Consider the following 10,629-nt stretch of genomic DNA (forward strand, 5'->3'; position numbering starts at 1 on the left):
CCACATTCATGAACATCTGTTGAGCTAAACATAAAACATGAGTCATTTTCAAATCTTCTCATTTCAACTGCAGAATCGAAACGAGGCAGAGAGTTTTGCAGTTCCATATTCCCTGTACGGATTCCCCACAGCTCATTAGCCACAGAAATACACTGTGTGGCAACAGGCTCTTCAGCACACGAGTCCGTGCTGACCACACACACACACCCATCTACTCTGACCCTGTTTTCTCTCCCCACATTCCCTTCAACTCCCCCCACGCATTCGGTCATGCACGCACATGACATGGAAGGAAAATCTGGGACACAGGGTGAGCCTGCAAACTCCACGCAGACAGCAGCAGACGTCAGAGATTAAACCTGACTCACTGGAGCTGTGGTGTGAGTCAGCTGCTCTCCCTGTTCTTCCATTGGACTTCATAGCATTGTTGCCTAGGTTACACCTAATCATAATACAGTGCGTTACATTTCTAAACATCAATTCCAATCCCACATTGAACACAGACCACCCACTAAACTCTTGTAATTATTCCAATTATGCACACTTTCCAATATATTCCCAAGAATCCAGTCATAAATCCTACATATTTAAATCATTCTTGCGGCATTCCATCTTCTCGCAGACTTTGTTTCACACAATACTCTCCACAATGTAGAAAGGTTGTTCCCCAGGTGGGAGAGTCCAGGACAAGAGGGCACCACTTCAGGATTGAAGGGCATCCACTTAGAACAGAGATGGGGAGGAATTTCTTCAGCCAGAGGGCCGGAAATCTGTGGAATATGTTGCCACAGGCAGTTGTGGAGGCCGGGTCATTGGATGCACTTGACCATAAGACATAGGAGCAGAGGTAGGCCATTCGGTCCATCATGTCATCATGAGCTGATCTGTTATCCCACACAGCCCCACTAACCTATAACCTTTAATACCTTGACTATTCCTAACCCCAATTTCTGTCTTCAATACACCCAATGACCCGGCCTCGACAGCTGCCCGTAACAACAAATTCCACAGATTTCCCGCCCTCTGGCTGAAGAAATTCCTCCACGACTCTGTTTCAAATGGGCGCCCTTCAATCCTGACTTTGTGCAATCTTGTCCTAGACTCCCCCACCATGCGAAACACCTTCAGCACATCTACTCAGTTCAGGCCTTTCCACATTCAAAATGTTTCTATTGTCCCCCCTCATTCTTCTGAACTCCAACGAGTCCAGTCCAAGAGCCATCAAACGTTCCTCACATGCTAATCCCCTCAATACAGGAATCATTCTCGTGAATCTTCTCTGAACCCTCTCCAATGCCAGCACATTCTTTCTAAAATAAACCGTAACCCGCACTCCAGGTGAATCCTCACCAGGGCCTTATAAAGCCTCAACATCACATCCCTGATCTTGTAACCTTATCCCTCTAGAAATGAATGCCAACTGACCAAAATTTGTAAATGTAAGTTATAGGTTAGTCCAATAGAATTTTGTACATCAGTTAGATCAAAATTAAATAGATTAAACTCAGCTATTTCAGATTTATGTCTTCAGTGCAGATGTGAGGTTGGAAATTTCTTGCATTCCACTTGGCAGTGCCCTAGAGTTAGACATTTTCGGCTAGAGGTAGGTAACTTTTTGGATAGAATTACGGGGGTCAAGTTCCCACAGGACCCGATGTTATTTTTATTGGGTGATATCAAGGTTATGAGGGGAAAATTAAATTTAAATATTTAACAGATTGAATTTGTGTGAATTGCTTCAGCAGTTTCTAGGAAATGTAGAGCAATGTCATGGAAGTGAGAAATAGATTTAGGCCTGGAAAGATGGCTCGCAGAACTTCACAGTTGGATAGTGTTTTTTAGTCTGTGAAATAAATTTCATCTGTTCTGGAATATATGGTGCCCTTATTTACAAAACGTTTAACGCTCTCTGAAGGCCCCACTTCTGGGTCACCTCCAATCAAAATAATATTCATCCCCTGGGTATTCTCCACTTCTCTTTTAACAAGGGTTTTGGTAGGGGGAGGTGGGTGGGGGGTACTGGGTTGGGTGGGGGGGGGAGAGCTGGGTGGAGGGGGGGGACTCTTTTCTTTTTTATATATATGCCATGTGGAAATTTTTAATATAATTTTAGAATTCTGTGCAATGTAATTCATATTGTGGTTTCAAAATTAATATAAAAATTAGATATGAATGCCAACAGAGCATTCACCTCTTTCACCACCAACTCCACCTGGACGTTGACCTGTGCGAGGACACCCAGACCCTGTGCAACTCCGAGTTTTCAAATTTCTCCCCATCCAAATAATAGTTGACTCTTTTACTCTTTCTATTCCTACCCCCTACTCCTCCCCCTCGTCCTCCACCTCCCCTCGTCCTCCTTCTCCTCCTCCCTCCTTCTCCTCCCCCTCATCCTCCTCCTTCCCCTCATCCTCCACCTCCCTCCTTCCCCTCCCCAATTCTCCTCCTCCTTCCCCTCCTCTCATCCTTCTCCTCCCTCCTTCCCCTCCTTAATTCTCCTCCTCCCTTCCCTCCCCTCATCCTCCTCCCTTCTTCCCCTCCCCTTAATCTTCCTCCTCCCTCCTTCTCCTCCCCCTCGTCCTCCTCCTCCCCTTTCGTCCTCCTCCCTCCTCCTTCTCCTTCCCTCGACCTCCTCCTCCCCTCTTGTCCTCCTCCTCCCTCCTCCTTCTCCTCCCCTCGTCCTCCTCCTCCCCTCTCCTCCTCCTCCTCCCCTCCTCCTCCTCCCCCACTCATCTCCTCCTCCCTCCTTCTCCTCCACTCATCTCCTCCTCCCTCCTTCCCCTCCCTCCCCTCATCCTCCTTCCTTCTCCCCCTCATCCTCCTCCTCCCTCCTTTCCCTCCCCCTCATCCTCCTCCCTCCTTTCCCTTCCCCTCGTCCTCCTCCCTCCTTTCCCTTCCCCTCATCCCTCCTCCATCATCCTCTCTCCTCATCCTCCTCCTCCTTCTCCTCCCCTCCCTCCTCCTTCCCCTCCCCTCATCCTACTTCTCCCCCTCATTCTCTTCCTCCCTCCTTCCCCTCCCCTTTGTCCTCCTCCTCCCTCATCCTCCTCCTCCCTCTCCCTCCTTCTCCTCCCCCTCCACCCTCCTTCCTCCTCCATCTTCCCCCTCCCTCCTCCTCCTCCTGCCCCTCTCACCATCCACACTGAGCCAGCCCCAGGGGCCTCAGGGCACCTGGCAGCATTCCCAAACCTCCTCTGCGCGGATCGAACTGCCCTCATGACCAAGCCCTGGGTGGGGCTTCCCCATGGGTTCTGATGGGCAAGGTCACATTCCAGAGAAGTCCCATTGCTTCACCTGAGCCTTGCACCATCTGAGTCCACAGTGGGGACTGCTTCCCGTCTCCAGCTCTCTGCAGGTGGTTGCTCTGTTGCCCTGGACCACCCATGGACCATGCTGCCCCTGGAACGCACAACCCGCCAGCTGTGGCTCATTCAGTCAGACCATGGACCCTCCCAACAGCCCAGTTTCCAACATCTCTTTTGATCATCGCAGAAAACCCTTTACCCTCCCTGTTTGTGGGAGAATCCAGGCCTGGGGACCGTCTGTCTCTCTGCATGAGCCCACTGCCAGCCTCGGTTCAATCTCCTGGCACGCCGTTACCTGCCCACACATCAGACAAAGTCCAGTCCAAGAGCCCCTTCAGTTCAAGTTCATCACAAGATATAAGAGCAGAAGGAGGCCAATCAGCCTATCGGGCCTGCTCTGCCATTTAATCATAAGCTTATTTCTTATCACCCCACTCCCTGGCCTTTTCCCCATAACCCTTGATGCCCTGACTGATCAAATACCTGTCAATCTCTGCCTTAAACACACCCAACGATCTCACGTCCACAGCCGCCCGTGGCAACAAGTTCCACAGACTTACGACCTTCTGAATAAAGTCATTTTTCCTCACCTCCGTTTTAAATTGACGCCCTTTACCCTGATATTGTGCCCTCTTGTCTTAGATTCCCCGACCACGGGGAACATCTTTGCCACATCTACTCTGTCCAGGCCTTGCAACATTCGTAATTTCTCTATGAAGCTCACTCCCATCCTTCTATACTCCCATGAGAACAGTCCAAGTGTCGACAATTTTTCCTCATCTGCCAACTCTTTCATTCCTGGGATCATTCTAGTAAATCTTCTCTGAACCCTCTCCACATAAGGTGCCTTAAGCTGTACCCCTCACTTGTCACATTATTCCTGGGACAGTGAGAAGGATTCTTCCTAAAGGGTCCAGCTCTAACATCCATTCATGTCAAAAAGCGAGAGTACAACTCGCGTAACAATGAAAAAAAAAATGGGGGCAAGGTTAGTGACTCGGGTTACAGCCCCAGCAGTCAGGTTCAAATCCGCTCCCTGTGCATGGACCTCCTCCGGGTGCTTTGGCTTCATCCCAATTCCAAGGACAGACAGGTTTAATAGGTTAAGAAGTAAAAGACGGAAGTCTGCAGACCCTGTCGTTGAAGTAAAAACACAAAATGCTGGAGAAACTCAGTAGGTCAAACAGTGAACTTTGGGTTACAAAGAGACAGAACTGACGGGCTCATCCAACCAAGTCAACAGCAGTAGCTCATCTCACTCTGTCAAAGCACCTCGACGCAAGACCATAGAACGTACAACACTACAGCACAGGTCTTCGGCCCTCAATGCCAACCCATATATTCCTTAAAAAAACACCAACCCTCCCTACCCTGTAACCCTTTATTTTTCTTCCATCCATGTGCCAGCCTCCACCACCACCCCAAACAAGGCATTCCAGGCCCCCACATCTCTCTGTGTAAAAAAACACCTACCCCCTGACGTCTCCCCTAAATTTCCCTCCCTTCACTTTGTACACATGTCCTCTGGAGTTTGCTGATCTTGCGCTGAGAAACAGGTGCTGGCCGTCCACCCTATCTCTGCCTCTCAGAATCTTGTCGACCTCTACCAAGTCTCCTCTCATCCTTTTATGCTCCAAAGAGAAAAGTCCCAGCTCTGCTAACCTGGCCTCATGAGATTTGTTTCCCAATCCAGGCAACATCCTGTTGAATCTCCTCTGCCCCCTCTCCACAGCTTCCACATCCTTCCTATAATGAGGTGACCAGAACTGAACACAATGCTCCAAGTGGGGTCTCACCAGAGATTTGTAGAGTTGCAACATGATCTCTCAACTCCTGAACTCAATCCCCCTATTAATCCCAGCCTCCCCTCGGCCTTCTTAACTATCCTATCAACCATAAGACATAGGAGCAGAAATAGGCCATTCAGCCCATTGAGTCTACTCCACCATTCAATCATGAGCTAATCCATTTCCCCACTCATCCCCTCTGCCCGGCCTCCCAATAACCTTTGATGTCCTGGCTAATCAAGAACATATCAATCTCTGCCTTAAATACACCCAATGACCCGACCTCCACAACTGCCCATGGCAACAAATCCACAGATTCCCCGCCCTCTGCCTGAAGAAATTCCCCTACATCTCTGTTCCAATCCTGAAGTTGTGCCCTCTTGTCCTTGACTCTCCCACCAGGGGAAACAAATTTTCTGCATCTACTCTGTCGACTGGCAGAGAAACTTCAATCAAAGGTCCTGAAGGGAGGGATGTGGAGCGGACAGAGCCTCTGGTGGATCTCAAACTGTTTGCATGGCCAGCTGTTTAACACAGATAAGGTGATATTTTTCTCAGAGGATGTTGAGTCAAGGAACTCTCTTCCTCAAACAGTGGGGACAACAGATTGTGAACATGTTCAAGGCGGCAGTATATTCAAGAAGGGCTGTTTGGACAAGCTAGGGAATAATTGAAATATAGAATCATAAAAAAAATCGAAGCAGGAGAAGGCCACTCTGCCCATCGAGCCTGTACAACACCATCATGTCCACAGACTTTCGTGTTTCACTCCATGACTGATCATATGTCCTCAGTCCCTATACCTGCTTTCTCCACACCCCTTGGGCCTTTCAGTGTTGAGGGCCCTTCTAATGACCCAGCCTCAACAATTCTCTGTGGGACAAAGTTCCACAAGCTCACACCTCTCTGACTGAAGAGGTTTCTCCTCATCTCAGTCCCAAATTTCTTGCCCTTCTCCTTAGACTGTGACTCTCTTGTATTGGACTTCCCCAACATCTGGAACATTCTTCTAACCTGTCCAGTCTTCTCAGAATTGTATTCGTTTCAATGAGATCCCCTCTCAGTTTTCTAAATCTCTGTAACCCTGGTCTATCCTGTTTCGCTTCATCTGTCAGTCCTGCCATCCCAGAGATCAGCCTGGTGAACCTTAACTGGACTCCCTCTATGCAAGAATGTCCTTCCTCAGATTAAGAGGCCAAAACTGTCCACAACACCCCAGGTGAGGCCTCACAACTGCATCTACATTCAAAACCTCTCACAATAAAGGCCAACACACTTTTTGCTTTCTTCCCCACCTGCTGTACGTGTGACCCACCCTTCACTGACTGATGCCCCATCACCCCCAGGTCTTCCCCACCTGCTGTACCTGTGACCCACACTTCACTGACTGATGCCCCGTCACCTCCAGGCCTTCCCCACCTGCTGTACATGTGACCCACCCTTCACTGACTGATGCCCCATCACCCCCAGGTCTTCCCCTCCTGCTGTATGTGTGACCCACCCTTCACTGACTGATGCCCCATCACCCCCAAGTCTTCCCCTCCTGCTGTATGTGTGACCCACCCTTCACTGACTGATGCCCCATCACCCCCAGGTCTTCCCCACCTGCTGTACCTGTGACCCACACTTCACTGACTGATGCCCCGTCACCTCCAGGCCTTCCCCACCTGCTGTACATGTGACCCACCCTTCACTGACTGATGCCCCATCACCCCCAGGTCTTCCCCTCCTGCTGTATGTGTGACCCACCCTTCACTGACTGATGCCCCATCACCCCCAGGTCTTCCCCACCTGCTGTACCTGTGACCCACCCTTCACTGACTGATGCCCCGTTACCTCCAGGTCTTCCCCACCTGCTGTATGTGCGACCCACCCTTCATTGACTGATGCCCCATCACCCCCAGGTCTTCCCCTCCTGCTGTACGTGTGACCCACCCTTCACTTCATTAACTGATGCCCCGGGATCCCCACGTCTCGTTGCCCCCCCCACTTCACCATTGAGATGATAATCTGCCTGCCTGTTACTGTCAGCACAGGGGAGGGCCTCACATTTATCATCATTAATCTGCATCTGCTGCACTTTTGAAAAACGCTCCTAATCTGTCCAAGTCATCCTGCACCCTCTTGGAATCTTCTTCACTGCTCCCACTGTCCCCTAGCTCAGTGTCAGAAAACTTAGAAACATTTCAGGCAACTACAGGCCAGTGACCCGAACACCAGTGGTGGGAAGGTTGCCAGAGGGGATTCCAAGAGATGGGATCTACCTGCATTCGGAAAGGTAGCACCAATTGGGGATAATCGGCGTGGCTTGATGCATGGAAACTTGCCTCACAAATCTGATTGAGTGTTTTGAAGAGGTGACCAAGAATATTGCTGAGGTAAGAGTGGTAGAAGTTCCCGACGTGGACTTGAGAAATGCCTTTATCAAGGTCCCACATTGATCCAGAAGGTCAGATCACAAGGGATGAGCTGATCCATTGTATATAGAGAGTAGACTCAGAGGAAGGAGAGAGGGTGATATGGAGGGTCAGTTTTCAGACTGGAATGTTAGGAGGAACTTCACACAGAGGGTGGTGGGGGTGTGGAACGAGCTGCCAGCTGAAGTGGTGAATGCGGGATCAATTTTAACATTTAAGAAAAGATTGGACAGGTACATGGATGGGAGGGATTTGGAGGGCTATGGACTGGGTGCAGGTCAGTGGGACCAGGCAGAAAAATAGTTTGGCAGACTAGAAGGGACGAAGGGCTTTTTTTCTCTGCTGTAATGTTCTATGGTTCTGTGTCCTGTTGAGACCTCTGTGGAATGTGGGAATAAACTAGAGCACCTGAAGGAAACACACGCCGTCACGTGGAGAACATGCCAACTCCACACAGCCGAGCTTTGACTAGAAGCTACGGAGATGGTGCAGAGGAGATCACCAGGACGTGTCCTGGATTGCGAAATAAGTCTTATGAGGCAAGGTTAGTAGAGCTGGGAATTTTCTCTTTGGAGCGTAGAAGGATGAGAGGAGACTTGATTGAGGTCGACAAGATTCTGAGACGGCCAGCACCTGTTTGCCAGGGCAGGATCAGCAAACACCAGGGGATGTGTACAAAGTGAAGGGAGGGAAGTTTAAGGGAGATGTCAGGGGTACTTTATTTTGCACAGAGAGTTGTGGGGGTCTGGAATTCCTTGCCAGGGGTGGTGGTGAAGGCTGGAACATTGGGGGCATTTAAGAGACTCTTAGATAGGGACATGGATGGAGGAAGAATAGAAAGTTATGGGGTAGGGAAGGTTTAGAACATTTTTTAAAGAAAATATGGATTGGTTTGGGAGAACATGAAGAGTCAAAAGGCCTGTACTGTGCTGAAGTGTTCTGGGTTCTATATTAATACTGGCCGAAGGTTGCTTTGAAAGCCCTAGTGTTTACCAGGGGAGCTGCAGGCAGCCGTAACATTGTTAGGACTGTGGCAGGGAGCAGAAGGCAGCCCACACCTCCCCACTCAGGAGAAGTCTATGTACAGTTTGCATTTTAAAGTGGATGGATGGAGTATCCGGGCAAGTCTCCTAAACCAGACCAGATGTGAGTGATAAGTGGTGGGGAGGGGCCATTCAAACCCAGGGGACAATGACTCAACTCTTCTGAGTCTGAGGTCTATGCGCATTCTTGAGGCCCCGTCTTGCTGCCAAGTGCAAGTTCGAACCGGAGGAAGGATTGATGTGGAACTTGCAGGGCCATTCGAGAAATAGCTCCTCTTCTAAAGGTGTGAGATCACTGTTGCCTAGTACGAGTTCCGGAACCTTGCGTCCACGCTCCTCCTCATGCTCCGCCTGCAGAGGCAGATGTTTGCTGTCTGGGGGAACAGCTGCCCAGGACCAATTGGTGCTCCACTAAGTCTGCGGGCAGGCAGGAATTCCTGAGGCCCACCCAAGCAAGGCATCTGCCTCTGGGAGCCTCATGGTGCAGGAAAATGCATTAGTGCCCACATACAAGGCATGACCCTGTTGAAGGGAACAGCACGAATGAGGGGCTGAATGGTCTCGTCCTGCTCTCATTATATTCCCCGAGTGCTTAATTGGATTTCAATGAGGCTGCATCCGTTTTAGCAGATTAGACTGGAGGGATAAAGAGAAGTTGACCCCAAAGGGAAAGATGACAAATAGCCCTGCCCCTTGGGGAATGAATCCCAGATCACGAGTTACTGTCTGCGTAACAACCATGAGATTCTCCACTTGCTCATTCAGACTTCCCTGTGACTCAGACCCTCATCTCCTGACAGTCTCGAAGCTCCCACGCCCACAGTGATTGCCTGTGTATCCATGGCACACGTTACTCCCCAATCAACGCCGCGCCATTTCACCAATCTTGAACGAAGCTCGCACTCTCTTCACCTCCTCCCCACAGTCTGGAAAAGGTCACTGGGTCCCCGCTGCTGAAGTCTCAGACCAGACTGAGAGCTGATGGATGTGTCTGTGTCAGCTGGGTGATTAGTGGTGTTGCCAACTCCCTAACCCTCCCACCAACATCCTGGGGGTCACCACTGACCATAGCACTATAAGACGTAGGAAGAGAAATAGACCATTCAGCCCATCAAGTCTTTCCCCACCATTTCTTCATGAGTTGGTCCATTCCTCCACTCAGCCCCACTGCCTGGCCTTCCTCCCCATAACCTTTGATGCCCTGGCTAATCAAGAATCGATCAATCTCTGCCTTAAATACACCCAATGACCCGGCCTCCACAACCACCCGAGGCAACAAATTCCACAGATTCACCACCCTCTGGCTGAAGAAATTTCTCCCCATCTCTGTTCTAAGTGGATGCCCTTCAATCCTGAAGTGGTGCCCTCTTGTCCTGGACTCTCCCACCTGGGGAACAACCTTTCTACATCTACTCTGTCCACGTCTTTCAAAATTTGAAATGTTTGTCCAATCTGTGCAAAGTGAAGGGAGGGAAGTTTAGGGGAAGCATCAGGGGTATGTTTTTTTACACAGAGAGTTGTGGGGGCCTGGAATGCCTTGCCAGGGGTGGTGGTGGAGGCTGGAACATTAGGGGCATTTAAGAGACTCTTAGACAAGAACATGGATGGAAGAACATTAGAGGGTTACGGAGTAGGGAGGGTTTAGTTTTTTTAAATTTTAGTGAGAATACATAGGTCAGCATGACATCATGGGCTGAAAGGCCTGTACTGTGTTGCATGCATTTTTAAACATTTTATTGATAAATTTTAAAAGCACAAAAGAAACTACAATTATTACGTAATATTATAAATATATATAGAAAGGAAAAAAAGAACCCCTCTATTGTCCCTCCTCAAACCCCTAAAATGTTCCATGTTTTATGCTTAAATTAGATTCCCATCATTGTTTTGCATTTGCAATGAGTCCAGGCCAAGAGCTGTCAAACATGATAACCCTTTCATTCCAGAATTAGGCCCATGAACCTCCTCTGAACCCTCCCCAATGTCTTAAACGAGGACCCCAAAACTGCTCACAGTCCTCCAACTGGGGTCTCCCCAGGGCCTTCTAGAGCCTCAACCTCACACCCCTGCTCTTCTA

The 10,629-nt window shown here is 49.5% G+C and overlaps 1 protein-coding gene across 10 annotated transcripts in view; it reads left to right on the forward strand.

The window, feature by feature from the left end:
- The window catches only part of LOC138762308 (tensin-1-like), a 182,173-nt gene that overhangs the window by 167,310 nt on the left and 4,234 nt on the right, over positions 1 to 10,629 (forward strand). For 3 of the 10 annotated variants that reach the window (XR_011356877.1, XM_069936062.1, XM_069936060.1), the window contains one exon: positions 5,495 to 5,634. The exons of the other annotated variants lie outside the window; for them this stretch is intronic. Coding sequence is in view for 1 of the 3 variants with exons in the window: in XM_069936060.1 (XP_069792161.1) it covers positions 5,495 to 5,557 (63 nt within the window). In the remaining 2 variants the exon portion in view is untranslated. The remainder of the gene's footprint in view (positions 1 to 5,494; positions 5,635 to 10,629) is intronic. 10 annotated transcript variants of the gene reach the window in all.

Source organism: Narcine bancroftii, chromosome 4, assembly GCF_036971445.1.
Source record: "Narcine bancroftii isolate sNarBan1 chromosome 4, sNarBan1.hap1, whole genome shotgun sequence".
Taxonomy (NCBI): domain Eukaryota; kingdom Metazoa; phylum Chordata; class Chondrichthyes; order Torpediniformes; family Narcinidae; genus Narcine; species Narcine bancroftii.